At 49.7% G+C, this 16520-nt stretch overlaps 1 protein-coding gene across 3 annotated transcripts in view; it reads left to right on the top strand.

Annotated features, from left to right (window-relative positions):
* The window catches only part of ACSL1 (acyl-CoA synthetase long chain family member 1), a 73810-nt gene that overhangs the window by 35078 nt on the left and 22212 nt on the right, over positions 1-16520 (top strand). For all 3 annotated transcript variants that reach the window (XM_012933160.2, XM_004610359.2, XM_055136173.1), the window contains exons 3-6: positions 2952-3066; positions 7525-7589; positions 12010-12111; positions 16011-16110. In XM_012933160.2, coding sequence (XP_012788614.1) covers positions 2952-3066; positions 7525-7589; positions 12010-12111; positions 16011-16110 — 382 coding nt within the window. The remainder of the gene's footprint in view (positions 1-2951; positions 3067-7524; positions 7590-12009; positions 12112-16010; positions 16111-16520) is intronic.

Below are 16520 nucleotides of genomic sequence, written 5' to 3'. Positions count from 1 at the left end.
ATCTCTTTGGAGATTTATTTTTGAATCTCTGGGTCATGGCCAGTTAATGAGCCTATATGGTGCCAGAGGCACAAGTGAACCTTCTACTCTTTCCAAACAAATTCTGTCTCCTCGCTGAGTTGCCATCTTTCCTCTGACTGCACCAGAGCCTATTCAGCAGGATGCTCTGATGTTTGGGTAGAGCGGAATTGCTTTTGCAGAGATACCTCTGGAAAGCAGCATGGATGAATGTGTGTCCACAGGGCGGTATGCCCAGCCCGACCCTCCAGGTCATCTGCACTGTGAGCCATGCACGCAGCGCAGTGGTGGGCTGCATCCTGAGGCAGGTGACTGCGGCCGACTCTGGTCACCTGACTCCCCTTAGCTTCTCTCAGTCTTTCATCTTCTGTCTTTCTCACATTGCATCAGATGTAAAGTGGAAGGCAACCAATCTGGATCAAGAAAGCCCCTCCCTCTTCCTTCTCGTAAGCCCCCTGGAGTGCTGCTACTGAGCGCTTCCGGCTGTGCACTTGCTGGTGTAGAGACAATCGGTCACCAAGAACGACTGACGTTGTGGTGAGGGCATCTGACAGGGAGTCTGAGTAATGTTGAACAGGGATGTTCTTGTCCAACTAAAAATAGCCCTGGACATGGGCACGTGGTTCCCCCATTTTACAAAAGAGGAAGCAGACTCGGCCATGAATAATCATGCTCAAGACAAAAGGGAGGTTGATTTCCAGATTGTCTCTGGAAAGTGGCATGTGTGCGGAATGGGATTTGGAGTCACGGCTGCGGGTATTGGCAGGTTTCCTTCAAGATCAGAGAGACTGCTGCCATTCATACAGATGAATGATGGTATCTGTCCCGGGACTGATAACGTGGACTAGGCAGTTTTCACCCTGCTATGCTTCTATAGATCATTAAATATTAAATTGGGGTGTGTGTGTGTGTGTGTGTGTGTGTGTGTGTGTGTGTGTGTGTGTGTGTGTAATGTCTAGTGATGCTCAGGGACTCTTCCTAGCTCTGTGCTCAGGGGTTACTCCTGGTGGTGGAGCAGATCAAATCAAGCCTTGTGTAGGATAAACACCCCAACTCCTGCTTAACTGGGGGCCAGAAAGTACAGCAGGTAGGGTACTCACCTTGCATCTGGCTTACCCAAGTTCAATCCCCAACACCCCATAGATTCCTCCCAAGACTTCCAGGAGTGCTCCTGAGCACAGAGTCCAGAGTAAGCCCTGAGCACCCTCTCCAAAAGAAAAAAAAAAAGAAAGGGAAAAAAAGGGCATACACCAAAAGTGGTTTAAGTATATAAATGACAACTTAGTTGGGGGAAGGAAAGACAGTGTGGGAGGAGGGGTGGAAACTTCTAGTTCAAAAACAAAGCAAGAACCGCAACCCCCTCTCAAAACAAACACCAGCCAGAATCCATGTAGCCCTGACTGGCTGTCATCGCCAAATAGTGTCCCTGTGAGGATTCTCACTGGGACACAGTCCTCTGACCCTTATCACTAACTGCCTCCCTCCGTCCTGCCAGCTTTAGACCAGCACCATGCTCTCCTGCTTCCGAATAGCTCTCGCTCTCGCACGCTCCAGTGTCCCGTGCCATGGTCCCATTCCCTGTGCCGAGTCTTCCCCCACCATGGTGCCCCCAGAAAGGCCCGCTCTGGAATGAAGCCTTGTAGATGCACAGGCCTTTATTTCCCGGGCTCCAGAAAATGCTTAGGGTTCCCTGAGGCCTGGACCTCTCCCACCCTAACACCACAGCCTCTCATGGGCTCCATCCCTGCCTCTCAGTGTTTGGGGTTTGGTCTTGTTTTGTTTTCTTTTCTTTTTGCGAGGGGGCGGGGTGAGGGGCAAAGCCAGCTCTGTGTTCAGGGCTTGCTCCTGTCAGTGCTCAGAGGAACCATGATGTGCTAGGGTTCGAACCCAGGACATCCTGCATGCAAAACCCTTAGACCAAGGTATCTCCCTGGCCCTGGGGACTCCTGCCTCTGCAGGTGACTTTGGCTACCCTGGGGAGCGGCGCCCTGCCACTTAGCCAGCTCCTCTCCGGGCCAGCCCAGGGGAAGAGTCTCCCCCAGAGCTACTCAGTCCGCCTCACGTCTGCACACCTCTGCAGGCTGGCTGCAAGTCAGACTTTTGTAGCCGGTCTGAGACTGCCAGGAGCTATGGGGGGCGCCCAAGTTCCTAACAGACTGTCGTGTGAGGAAATGAAAAGGTGGGGGTGATGTCCCAAGGACTGCAATTGACTTGGTGGAATGCGAGTGAGCTGGTGGCATGGCCACAGGTGCAGAAGCAGCAAGTTTTCCCCGCACCCATGCTGCCTTGGCTCGAGGACCCCAGGGTCTGTTCTGGCTGACCTCCAGCTCTGCCTGGCAAGACCTCTGCACTCTGGAATCACTCCTGGCAGTGCTCGGGGAGACCATATGGGATGCCGGGGATTGAACCCCAGGTTGGACGCATTCAGGTCAAGCACCCTCCAGCCCGACATGGGCACATTTTCATCTGTACTGTTTGAAGGGCTTTATTGTTATTGTTATTATTATTATTATTAAAGAACTGTGATTTACAAAGTTCTTGATAGTTGAGTTTTAGGCATACAATATTTTGACACCAGTTCTACCACCAGTGTCAACTTTCCTCCCCCAGTGTCCCTCCCCCTCCACCCCCTCCCTGTCTCTGCCTATCAGCTTGACAGGCAAAATATGAACTTTCAGTGATTGCAGCTTGGATTTCATGGTTTCTGTTTCATTGAGCATTTTAAATATTTATTTTGATTGGGGGGTCATACCTGGCGGTGCTCAGGGTCTGCTTCCAGCTCTGTCCTTACAGATCCCTCCTGGGTGGGCTCAGGGGCACCACATGTGGCACCAGGGATCCAACAGGGGTCAGCCACGTGCTTCTTGATTTTGAGCGACTCCTTCTCATGCACCTGTCTGTTTGTCTGTCTGTCTGTGCGTCTCTTCCCACAGGGAGGCGAAGGTGCACGGCGGTCCGCTCTCCTCTCCAGCGACGAGCCCCTGGTGTACTTTTACGATGACGTCAGGACGCTGTACGAAGGTTTCCAGAGAGGCATACTGGTGTCAAGTAAGCAGCTGTTTGCCTGCAGAAAGGCACCTTCTCGCAGTTCTTTCGCTTCTCCGGGCAAGGTTGCAAAAGATGCCAGCCCTGATGGCTGATCCTGGCGTGCCCTGCAGACTCACACGTGGGTGGGCACATTAGTGAGCATGGCCTGTCCTGCCAAACAGGCCCAGTCCAACACGTTTGCAGATCCGTTGCCCTGTGTTTCAAGCCAGCCAGGCTGACCCCCCATGAGAGCCCTGTTGCCTCCGAGACGCCGTGTGCCATGGGGGTGGGGGAGGGGTGCTGAAGAAGCCTGTGCTCACTGTCTCCTTGGCCTCCTTACTGGACTCAGTGTCCAGCCTGCACCTTTGCTGCTCCCCTCCCCCTACACCTTTGTCCCAACCTCTCTGACTCATTTTTTCTCTTCTCTCCTGCCCCCAACCTCAGGGGCCTGGTGGACCCTGGCATTTCTTAGAAGGTTCCTGTTGCACTTGACCTTTCCTGCCAAACCCTCCTGGGCTCTGGGGTGTTTTGGGGAGCAGGGACGTTTACGGAAGCATGCACTCCTCTCTCCTCTGGGTCCTGACGCCATGTCCAACACCCAGCACGTGCTCCTTCTCGTGTCCTCAGCAGAGGGGATGGCGCCTTCTGCCTCTCACTTTCTCCACCCTTGGCTTTGTCCCAGAGCCTCTTCATCTGTGTGGGATCCCCTTCCTCTCTCTGTGCACAGGACCAGGGAGGCTGTGCCTGGGTTCCTTTCTTCACCTTTGGGTCAGCTTTCGTTTCTGCTTCTGCTAACTGGATCCTAATCAGGAGCCTCTAATGCACCCTCCATGGCCATACACTGTAGCTCAAATGTCCCTGGGGATGGACCCATCTGGACACGAGCCTGGCCAGTTGCCATTGCTCCATCTGCATGTTCGCCCCACTATTCCTGGAGCAGGCTCAGCCCATGGCCCACTCCCAGGGAAAAAGCAAGCATGCCTGTCTGTCAGTGGAGGGCTTCTTTAGTTTGTGTCAGGGTTTCCCTATGAGTATAAATGTCCATACAAGCGTCCTAACATAATGCCACAAGAACATGTTTCCTTTAGATGTCTGCATATATTTTACAGCGGGTAGGGTGTTTGCCTTATACACGGTTGACCCGGGTTTGATTCCTCTGTCCCTCTTGGAGAGCCTGGCAAGCTACCGAGAGTATCTCACCCACACTGCAGAGCCTGGCAAACTCCCCGTGGCGTATTGGATATGCCAAAAACATTAACAACAAGTCTCACAATGGAGACATTACTGGTGCCCGCTCGAGCAAATAGATGAACAATGGGACGACAGTGCGACAGTGCTACGGTAAAAATATTATTCATATGTGTATTTATGATCAGTGTATATAGATATATATCACTATATCACTGTCATCTTGTTGCTCATCTACATACATGTATGGTACTTATATATATGCACTCTCATTGTATATATACACATATCACCACTAGTACAAAGCAAACATACATATCAATGCATATAAGTATTTCCAATGCTTGCAGAACAGGGGGTTTGTCTAATAATACAGTAACTATCTCCTGGGCTTCAGACAAGTTACACAACCTTTGCTTTTTGTTTGATCACTTAGTCTGTTTGAGAAATAAAGGTTTTTGAGTTTTTATTTTAAGTGCTTTAGGGAAATTAAATTAAAAATCAGTTGGGATGTGTTTGTGTGGGGGGGTGGGGGGGTGGAGGGCTGTCCTGAGATTGAACCCAGGACCTCACACATTCAAGGCAGACCCACTACCATGAGACTCCCCCCAGGTACCCCCAGCCCAAATTTAGGTCTGAACATTGAAGGGAGTTTTTTAAAAATGCTGAAACTCGGGTCCTATGTCTGTCCAGTCACACGAAGACACTGGAGTCTGACTCTAGTGTATTGCAAGCACTCTGGTGGTTAGCCACCCCCATGCCAAAACTGTCATCCACGAGCGTTTCTGTCGAAGTCCAGATAGTAAACATTGGGGCCCCTGGGGCCCATCCAGCTCGGTTATCAGGTGCGGCTGTGCGTCTTGATAACATGCAAATGAACAAGCATGGCCGAGGGCCAATAAAACTGTCCTGACAGAAACAGGCAGCGGGTCTGAGGGAGAACCCTGCTATTATTTGTCAATTCCTGTTCCTTTTAGAAAATTGTTTTTCTTATTTTTTTACTGGGAGGCCGGTCAGGCCAATGGTTCAATAAAAGGGCCCAAAGATGCAGTGCGCAAATCAGCACGTGGCAGGGACCACCTGGGTGGTGCTCTGAGGCCACTTGGTACCGGGAATCAGACGGGGGTCAGCCACATGTGAGGCCTGTCAGCTCCTGCTCTTCAGAAAGGAAAGAGCTGAGTAGTGTCCTCCGGCTCGTGTGTGTTTTTCAGCAGCTTGACACTTCTGGCCCCATGCATGAAACGGGTCTGGAGAGAGAACCTCGTCTCTGGGGAAGCTGCCTCAGTGAGACTCCTGAGTGGCCATTAGAGCGTTAGCTTGGGAGTCACCTAGAGAAAGAAATTTCTGTACTTCTAACTCTCAGTGGAGAGTTGTACTTATTGCCAGGCTAGACCTATGGTGAGTCATTCCTGGCGGCTCTCCGTGCTTGCATGCTTGCTTATGTGGGATCCAAATTGGAGTCAGGTCACATCCTGGTGTGATTTTTTTTTTTTCAACCTTGGCTTTCACAAATGCCCCTGTTTTCCCCCATTTCTACATCTTTTCTTCATTTTTTTTCCTCTGCAAAAAAGACTTCCCCTGTATAATTTGAATTACATAGAATGATTCTTGATACTTTTGCTCGTCAGAATTTGAACACTCACTCACATTGTCCCGGGTCTCCAAAGGAGCTCCACAGAGGAGTGCTCCCAGGTCGATCCCCAGCACAACCTCACATGCCAGCCGTGACCCCGGCGCACTGCCATTGTGATCCCCAGTGGCACAGTCAAGCGTTCGATAACCAGCACATTGCCACGGCCTCAACTCATCACCACAGCCAGGTGTGTGGACACACAACACACTGCTGGCACACACCACAGCCAACCTTCTATCAGCAGAACCACCAGTGCCTCCCCAGGGAAAAAAAAAAAAAACCTTACAAGTAGTTTAGCTTTTCCTTTTTGTATATTCTGAGGATGCCTCTGGGGCTAAACAGAGAGCCCAGCAGATAAGGCACTTGCCTTGCTGCAGTTGACCCAGGTTCCACACACCCCCCCCCCCCGGCACCATATACAGTCCCCTGAGCCAGCCAGAAGTGATTTCTGAGCACAAAGCCAGGAGTAAGCCCTGGGAACTGCCAGGTGGGCCCTCCCCTAACCAAGAATAAGAATACAAGAAACCTCTTTAGAAATACTGCAGGAACCCACTTCTGACATCCCCACACCAAGATCACTCTACTACACAGCAACTATTTAAAACCAAAAGAGCATTGAGAAAAATTCACATTAAAAAATTTTTTTTGAATCATCGTGAGATACAGTTACAAAGTTTTCATGTTTGAGATTCAGCCATACTATGATTGAACACCCATCCTCCACCAGTGCACACTTTCCACCACCAATGTCCCTAATATTCCCCCCACTTCATCCCAGTCTCTATGGCAGACAGTTCACATTTTTGAGTGTCATGAAAGTTTTACTTGTGGGCCAAAGAGATAAAAACAGTAGGTTGGACACTTGCCTTGTACACAGCTAAGCCGGGTTTGACACCCCCCACACCACACTTGGCCCCCTGAGCCCCACCAGGAGTGATCCCTGAGAGCAGAGCCAGGGGTAACCCTTGATCACCACCGGGCATGGCCCTCCCCCAAATAACGAAAACCAAACAAAGTTTTATTTGCTTTTCCCTTACTTTCCCCCCCCCCTTATTTATTGTTATGATTTCCAGGACTGAGGATCAAACCAGCCCAGAGCCTCACCCAGCTGAGGCATTCTGTCACTGAACTATAACACCCTGCTAATATTTTAGGACTTTTCTGGAGTCAATCTTGTAGTAGGGGCCACTTCTGGTAGTCTTGGGGGCTGGGGACAGGGGGTACCAGAAATGCACCCACGTGTTTGCATCTTCTTTCTCTTGATCCCCCCCCCCCTTGCTGACCCATGGAGGTTGGGGGCCAGGCAGAAATAAACACGTGAACAAGAATCCAGATCCAGGACTTGGAGAAATCCTTTCTTAGGTGGCTGCCTCTTTCTTTCTTTCTTTCTTTCTTTCTTTCTTTCTTTCTTTCTTTCTTTCTTTCTTTCTTTCTTTCTTTCTTTCTTTTTTTAATTTTATTGAATCACCATGAGATAGTTGCAAGCTTTCATGTGGTGGTGGCTGCCTATTTCTGAAGACCAACGGACACTCCTCAGTTGGTACTGAGATTTGATGGGAGAATCTGGGACTAGAATCTGGGACTGTTGATGCATGTTAAGCCCATTCTTTGCTTTTGTCTCTCTCTCTTTTTTATTTTTATTTTTTTGTCTCCTTCAGATAACGGCCCTTGCTTGGGCTCTCGGAAACCAGACAAGCCCTACGAATGGCTTTCCTACAAAGAGGTGGGTTTTCTGCTCCAGGGGCCTCTCCGGCCAGTACTAATGCTTCTCAGCTCATTCTCAGGGTGGGTGCACCTCACGGGGGAAGCTTTCGAGCACATGTGCCCGACCAGCACGAGCTCTTGGACCCATGGGCAGGGGGAGAAGTCTCACACAAAGTTGCGAGACAAACTCGCCAAGCCATGTCACGGGAGGGTGGGGGGCTCAGAGCAATTTATTTTGAAGTGAATGTGGCTGCCTTGTAGAGGATGATTTTCTGGCCAGTGCTGATGCATCAAGGATAACGGAAGTTCCTCCATTGCGGTCGGGTCCACTCTGTGTTACAAGCTTCTGTGCACTTTGGCCAGTGCATTCTATTGTGCGTTTCCTATGGCAGTATGTTACAGAATTGTTTTACTCCCCTAAGCATCTCTATACGCCGTCCATCCATCCCTCCCTCCTCGCCTTAGCCCCTGGAAACCGCTGATCTTCATTGGGTCTGAATCATACTTTGGCCATGATATCATATGGCTGGACCCCTCTATTGTGCTTTTTTAAAGATATTGTTCTTTTTTAACAGAGTATAATTTTGTTTGTTTGTTTGTGGGCCACAGCCAGTGGTCAGGAGTTGCTCTTGGCAGTTCTCAGAGGGTCCTCGGTCCTCTCGATGCCAGGGAGAAAATGCAGGACTCCGCCTCCAGGCCTTAGAGGCTTCACCTTATCTCCCTGTGGAGTATAAACTTGAAGAAAAAATTTCTAGTCTTGTGCCTGGAGGAAGCAGCCCCTGCCAGATCTGATCGCACCCTTCTGCCTTGGCAAGTGCTAGAAAAATAGGAACGTTCCCATAGGGAGAAACGCAGAGGATAAGGAAAAATAGGCCTCAGGGTAGGTTAGGACCTGCCCAAGGTCAGAGCTGGTCAGCAGAACTAGGACCAGAAATAAGGTGTCCCCTTCCCCCCCCCATATGTTTCAGGGCCCTTTGGGTGCATCCCGTGGGTGCTGACCAGTCTGGGACTGGTGTGACCTTTCACCCCTGCTGGGATCCAGGGCTTTTCACTCTGGGCAGTCTGCACTGCCCGCTGGCCCTCGGGCTGTCTCCAGGGGAGTTTGTGAACCATAGGCGGCGGCGGTGCAGGAGGACATTGCTTTTTCTGTCCCACCAGCCTCAACACCCCCATTGCTCCTCAGTCTGAGTGGCAGCCCGAGACCCGAAGGAGCCTCGGGAGACATAGGCTCGGCTTCCTCGTGGGCACTGCTCGCAGGACAGGTCATCCTGAGGCTTCCGGGAGGACCCAGGAACCTCCTCAGCCCATGCTCAGGGGTTGACGTGTTTGGGCTTGTGTGTGGCCAGGCCCCACGCTCACGGACTCGGGTCCCTGCCAGGATCTCAAGACCAGATGTCGTGTCAATGTGGGGTTTTTGTTTTTTTTCGGGGGGAGGCAGGAGAGGGAGAGGAGAGCACAGTGAGCTCTGCCTGCTTGCTAGTGAGAGGGTCAGCAGGGGGAGGAGAGATGGCGCTGTTTGTATTTTGCTTTCCCAGATCCAAGTCCCATCCAGTAAGGCGTTTCTGTGACCCCTTGTTTCCACACGAGCTGTATAAACAATTTATGGGCATCAAGCGAATGAATACTACTATGTGATGATTCTCTCTCTCTCTCTCTCTCTCTCTCTCTCTCTCTCTCTCTCTCTCTCTCTCTCTCTCTGCTTTCTTTTGGGGAAGGGGGGTCACAGTATAGGGCACAGCCTTTCCAGAGGTGCTGGGGACTAGCAGTGCCCAGGAGCCATGCAGTTGCTGGGGATCGAACTCCATCCCGCTCATCCCTGTCATGAGCTCCAGCCCTTTGCGTCCCCTTCCTCCCCTTGCTGATGCCCCCTTGGAGTCTGACAGCACCCTCTATGGCTTGATTGTGGTGTTTCTTGCCAGTGTTCTCTGATTCATTAAATCATGCCTGTGGCATGTTAGCTGGAGGAAAAAGCCGCGGTGGCACCCACAGGCTTTCTCCAGGCAGACTGGGGTTCGCCAGGCAGATCCCTGTCTGGTGTACATTTCAGCCAGAGACTGGCCCAAGAAACATAGCTGCACTTTGGATTTGTCCCTTTAAATCATTTTTTCTATTTCATTTTTTGGGGGGCTGGGGGGGGTGTTGGGAGACACACTTGGTGGTGCTCAGAGCTGGCTCCTGGCTCTCTGCTCTGGGATCACCCCTGGCAGGGCTCAGGACACCGTATGTGGGGCCAAGGACCAAACTCAGGTCTTGCATGTGCCTGTAAGCCAGCTCCCTACCCACTGTACTATCTCTCTGGCTATGTCTTACTAGCCTGGTGATTCTGACCTTGGTGGGAGGGGACCGGAACGCCCACGGCCTTCCTTTCTCTCTCAGGTATAACTACAGGCCTGCGTGGAAGACAGGTCTACAAGACCAGCAAGTTACGGGCTACCGGGCCTCCCCGGAAGGCAAGCGTGGTGGCACTGCCCAGGGCTTAGGGAAGTAGTGCACATGTTCCTGAGACTGCTGCTGCCACCTCACTATGCCAGCTCTGATTGCAAGAGGCTGGGCAAGAGGTGGCCCTATAGCCACGCCCAGCAGAGTTCCAGGACAGAAAGTCAGGGTGAAGATGGGGGGTGTCTGATGCCCACAGACGTGGGTATGAATCCAAAGTGCTCCGCAGAGTTCATCAGCCAAGATAGAAAGTGATCCCAGATTTTTAGATTAAAGTAGTTTTCTTTTCATTCATTTGGGTAGGACTGGGCAGGGGGAGGGGAGTAGGAGTATTTGGTCTGACCAAGTTTTTATGGCTCTCCTTATTGACTTACATTATCAAAACAAATGAGGGTTTTGCATTTTGTATTCATTTGTTTTTAATCACTTGACATCGTTCTAAATATTCTCCAAGGTTTGATGTGGTTTTCATAATTGTGATGTTTACTATGCTGCATTTCACATTTTAACCAGTGGCAATGTGACCATGTAATGGCTCTGCCATGGGTTCTCTTTCCCTTGGAGTTTTGGGATTTCAAATAATTTTGAAATTACACATAGTTATTTAAAACCTCCTCTTAGGACCAGAGATATAGTATAGCAGGTTAGGGCAGTTTTCTTGCATGTGGTCAACCCAGGTTCCATCTCAGAATCTCATATGGTCCCCAAGCACTAGCAGGAGTGATCTGTGAGCACCAAGCCAGGAGTGAGCCCTGAGCACTGCCGGATGTGGCCCAAAATTTAAAAAAGAAGAAGAAAATATAAAAAATATTCCTCCTAAGATTGAATTATTTTCTAATAATAAATTCTCAGGTTGGGGTTGTAGAACTAATAAGAACTTACTTTACCAAATTTTTTCTCAACCCTACCTCACACACACACACACACACACACACACACACACACACACACGTGGCATGCCCATGTTGCTATTTCTTTTTTTTTTTTTTTTTTTTTTTTTGCTTTTTGGGTCACACCTGGCGATGCACAGGGGTTACTCCTGGCTCTGCACTCAGGAATTACCCCTGGCGGTGCTCAGGGGACCATATGGGATGCTGGGATTCGAACCCGGGTTGGCCGCGTGCAAGGCAAACGCCCTACCCGCTGTGCTATCACTCCAGCCCCCCATGTTGCTATTTCTATGTTTAGACCAAATGACAGATTCTGGATTCTTTGCTGCTGTCAGTAAATGCAAAGATGAAATTTTTTTTTCTGTCCATAGGCTACTACTCTAATTTTGTAAGACTGACTTACAAAAGAGAAATAATGAAGAAAGCCGGCATGCTAGCCACTGCTGGCACAGACTCCTGTGTTTTGTAAAGGGAACCTGATGATCAGTTCTCTTCATAGGGAATTTCAGTGATTAGAACCTGGGCTTGGCCTGTCTCATGAGCTGGGGGAGAAGGCAGTTGGAATAGAGAAGGGGTCACTAGACATTGATGGTTGGAGGAATCATTCATGATGAGAGATGTGTGCTGAAAGTTGATAAAGGACCAAAACATGATAACCTCTCAGTATCTGTATTGCAAACCACAATGCCTAAAAGCAGAGAGAGAGAGAGAGAGAGAGAGAGAGAGAGAGAGAGAGAGAGAATGTGGGGGAAACTGTCTGCCATGGAGGCAGGGGGAGAATTGGAAAAGGGGGGTATACTGGGGATATTGGTGATGGAGAATGTACACTGGTGGAGGGATGGGTGTTTGATCATTGTATGATTGAAATTCAAACATGAAAGCTTGTAACTGTATTTCATGGTGATTCAAAAAAAAAAAAAAAAAGAACCTGGGCTTGGCAAAGGTGGTCCCTGCTCCGCTCGTGGGAGCTGGCTGGCTCAGATGCTGGTGCAGATGCTGGCTCAGGTGCTGGCTTAGATGCTGGCTCAGGTGCTGGCCTCCAGCACCGCCAGTCCCCTGAAGCTCTGCTCCTTGCCCCCTGACCTGCTGCCTTTCCTTTCCTCCCCACTCCAGGTTGCAGACTTGTCGGAGTGTGTGGGCTCAGCGCTGCTCCAGAAGGGCTTCAAGGCTTCCTCGGACCAGTTCATTGGCATCTTTTCCCAAAACAGACCTGAGGTACTTCCCCAGGGCGAGGCGGGGGGTGGGGGTGGGGTCATGTGCTTATGCAGTTCCTCCAGTCCTCTGGCAGATGGGGGCACACACGTTCCTCCACTTGGACTGGTTCCTGCTGAGACTCTGGTTTGGATCACACCTTAGAAAAAGTCACAGGTAGGGGCCAGAGTGATAGTACAGCAGGAGGGTGCTTACTTTACATGAGGTCAACCTGGGTTGTATTCCCAGCACCGCAGATGGTCCCACAAGCCCTGCCAGGAGTCCTCCTTGAGCACAGAACCAGGAGCAAGCCCTGAGTACCACCAAAACCCAACAAGATAGAAAATCACATATGGGCATACCCCCAACCTCCTAAGCCTTCAATAGCACTATAGCACTGTTGTCCGTTGTTCATCGATTTGCTGAGTGGGCACCAGTAACGTCTCCACTGTGAGACTTGTTACTGTTTTTGGCATATCAAATATGCCACGGGGAGCTTGCCAGGCTCTGCCATGGGGGCGGGATACTCTTGGTAGCTTGCCAGGCTCTCATCATCATCCTGATGCCCTAGCCGCTGTGCTATTGCTTTAGCCTTCAAGGGGGAACAAATTGTTTTTTGAGCTGAATCATTTCTGTTGCTTTCCCAACAGAATCATTAGCACAAAAACAGGTAGTTTTCTCACTTTAACAATGGCCTCTCAGCAATAGGGGGATAAGGCACCCCCCCTTCCCCCCCCAGAAAAAAGGTGTTAATAAGTGCTGGAGAAAGGTGCAAACTTCTAAACTTTTAGTTCTAAAAGATGTTAACTTTTCCCTTATCAGGTTACAAAACTGAAAATGCCTTAGGGAAATGCCTCTTCAGTCAGCCTTCATCTAAACTTGAGGTCTGGGTTTTATCTGTCTGGCTCTGACCTGGGGCTTCTGTACATCGTTGTTTTAAAGCACATTTAAATGGGAAGCTCTTTGGAAGGTACTTATTTTAGCCTTAGCTACCAGCTGGAAGATCAGTGGCACATCTGGCTTGGAGAAATTGAATTGGTTCTTAGACCTCCCGGCGTTTAAAAGACAGGTGTCTCTGCCACTTCGCTGCAGCCTACTTTGTAAATCAAAGTGGGTTTCTGAGAGTTTTCTGTACTGCTGAGGGAGGAAGCCTGGTTTTCCGCAACGGGAATGTGGTAAGGCTTAGGGAATTGACTTCTTTGTTTTTAAGTGAAACCCATTGAAATGATCACTGTTGTCTCCGTTGTTCATCGATTTGCTCGAGCAGGCACCAGTAACATCTCCATTGTGAGACTTGTTACTGTTTTTGGCATATCGAATATGCCAAGGGAGCTTGCCAGGCTCTGCCGTGCAGGCGGGATACTCTTGGTAGCTTGCCAGGCTCTCCAAGAGGGATGGAGAACTCGAACCCGGGTCAGCCATGTGCAAGGCATATGCCTTCTCGCTGTGCTCCAGTCCCCATACTATCTTTGTAAAATATAAAAAAAATTGGAATTCTCACATATCAGACTCCAAAGGTTCTGATTTGGAGACTGTGGACCCTGTGGACCTGAGTGCCTTCTTGAGGCATTTTCCTCCTACCTAGGTCTTCATGGTCACTCTGGTCCACTTCTGACTCAGGGTCAGTAAGAAAGGGGCTAGAGAGCCATGCTTCCAAAGGCTGCTTAGCGAGTGAGGCCCTGGGGCAGAGAGCAAGGTCAGCAGGCAGAGCACATGCTTGCACTTCGCCAGCCTGGGTGTGAACCCGGCACACCACAGAGCCCCAAGCCCCACCAGGAGTGAGCCCTGAGCACTGTGGAGTATGGCCTCCAAACCAAAACTCAAACCTCCCCCCAAAATACTCTGAAATAAAACAAGGTTAGGCCGGAACAATAGAACAGAGGGTAGAGCATTTGCCTTGCATGCGGCCGACCCGCGTTCGTTCCCCAGCATCCCGTATAGTCCCCCGAGCACCACCAGGAGTAATTCCTGAGTGCAGAGCCAGGAGGAACCCCTGAGCATCACTGGGTGTGACCCACATTTTTTTAAAAAATAAATAAAACAAGGTCCTTGGGGCTGAAGAGAGAGTGCAACAGGTAGGCATCTGCCTTGCATGTAGCCAACCTGACCCCCTGCACCCGATTCCTGAGCTTGGCCAGCAGTGATGCCAAAGAACAGAGCCAGAACACTCGGAGCAGCCACTAACAGCCCAGAACAAAACAAAAATAAATAAATAAAGTTTTCTTCGAGCACCATATGGTTTAGGTTTTTTCCCAAGTAGAAGAGCTAGACTGGCATTAATTTCATCACACTTTCCTCTGTGCTAAAACTGAGGTTTCAAATGATCACATTCAACATTTTTGCTCGAGTGGAATTTCCCAGTGAATCTACAACCAGGACAGATAATACCACACTTCAAGAAATAGGCTCTTTTCCTATTCGAGAATTTGTTCAACAAATGTTTATTGAGCATTTGCTATGTGCCAGGCCTTGTTAGCAACACAAAAGCAGAGCAAAGACTTGGATCCTCTCTGTGAGGTGCCACATAAGAGAAGACAGACCCATTCACTGATGCTATCTCTGTGATATGGTTAAGCATGGACAACAGGATGAAAAGAATTGTGGAGGTTTAGTTGAGGAGGACTTTATGGTGGTGGCACCCAAACAGAGTCTAGAAGGAGATGAAGGTGGGAGCGTGGGAAAGGCCGGGTCATGTAAGGAACAACCTCCTCAAAAAGTGCGTATGTTGGGGGGTGGGGGAAGCAACATTCTAAGATCATTTCTTGGAATGGCAGAATAAAGGGCAGAGATTGAGGACCCTATGTGCCCCCTATACTGTGCTCAAGTACTTGCACCTGACCTCCATCTGTGTGGTAGCAGATGGAGTGGGGGCGGGGAGGGAGGTTCAGGGAACATGGAGGCGCTGCTCTCCCTCCTCATGGCCGCTCTGCCTTGTTCTGTGTGTCAGAATTTCTGCAATGTCTTGGACACCAGCAGCGGGGGTCGGGGGGATAGGTCCTGGGTGCCACGGAAGATGCTGACTTCCCGACACCTTGGCCTTGTAGGTGGCTACGCCAACGGGGGCGTTTAGAGGCCAGTTAGCACATTGCTCCTTTCTCTCATCACTTCTCTGAGGAGATTTTGCAGGGATGACTTTCCTGTAAGGAGAGCAAGCCCCTCCTCCTCCAATTCCCAGGCTCCCTCCAGCTCCCCCACACCCCACACTCACTGTGGCGGGGCCATGCATTGCCTGGGGAGCGGAGCCAGGCTTCCTGTGTGGCTGTGAACTTGCTCTGGCACCTCTCTAGCCTTGCTTTCCACTGCCCCCTGGGAAGTGGGTTCCTGCTTGGAGCAGCCATATACTGACTGCTCCCCCCACCCCCCTTTTCAATCCCACCATCCACACCATCGGTCAAGTCTTCGCGCCTTTCTCTCCACCTGCCCCGGCCTTCATGCTCTTGCCAAGGGCAGGCCCAGCGACCTCTCTCTCCAAGGTGACTGTTCTGGCCTCCAAGCCAGCCTCAAACTTGCATTGCTAATTGTCTTCGAACATACCTGTGTGAATTCTTCGGGAAAATTGCACTTTCCCAGTGACTGTGAAACACTAATTCTGCGTGGCACCTAGAGTAGATATGCAGTGTACATAGAGTATATATAGAGTGGATATGCAGCAATGCATAGAGGGGATATGCAGTGTACATAGAGTGGATATCAGTGTACATAGAGTGGATATGCATCATCATACATAGAGTGGATATGCAATATACATAGAGTGGATATGCAGCTTACATAGAGTAGATACGCAGTGTACATAGAGTGGATATGCAGTGCACATATGCACTATTCCTCCCACAACATCTAAGGTTTTTAGTTTAAGTCTTTCTAAAGTGCCAATCTCCTAGTGACATCTTGTTTTTTCTCCCAACCCTTACTATTTTGTTTAGTGGGTGATCATTGAGCTGGGGTGCTTTGCATTTTCCATGGTGCCCGTTCCCCTCTACGATACCCTTGGCACGGAAGCAATTACGTACATAGTCAACAAAGGTACGTTTGAAGTCTTTGAATTATTGATTCAATTTGATGCCCTTACACCACTTCAGTTGGGTCTGATCAGGATTTTATATTGATATGTAGTCTACCTTTAAAAAGAATGTAACACTGTGATTCTTGGTGGTGGAATATGTGCACTGGTGAAGGGATGGGTGTTCAAGCATTGTATAACTGAGACTTAAACCTGAAAGCTTTGTAACTTTCCACATGGTGATTCAATACAAGAATAAATTAATAACAAATAAAAAATTAAAAAAAAAGAATGTACCATATAAGGGTCGGAGAGATAATACAAAAGGTTGGCTGCTTGCTTTGTATCCCGGCACCCCAATGGTCTCCCAAACCCACCAAGAGTGATCCCTGAGTGCAGGGTCAAGAGTAAGCCCTGAACACAGTTCGGCATG

The sequence above is a fragment of the Sorex araneus genome, chromosome 1 (genome assembly GCF_027595985.1).
Source record: "Sorex araneus isolate mSorAra2 chromosome 1, mSorAra2.pri, whole genome shotgun sequence".
Classification (NCBI taxonomy): Eukaryota; Metazoa; Chordata; class Mammalia; order Eulipotyphla; family Soricidae; genus Sorex; species Sorex araneus.
Note: the sequence above shows the minus strand (reverse complement) of the source record. Positions and strands in the feature narration are given on the sequence as shown.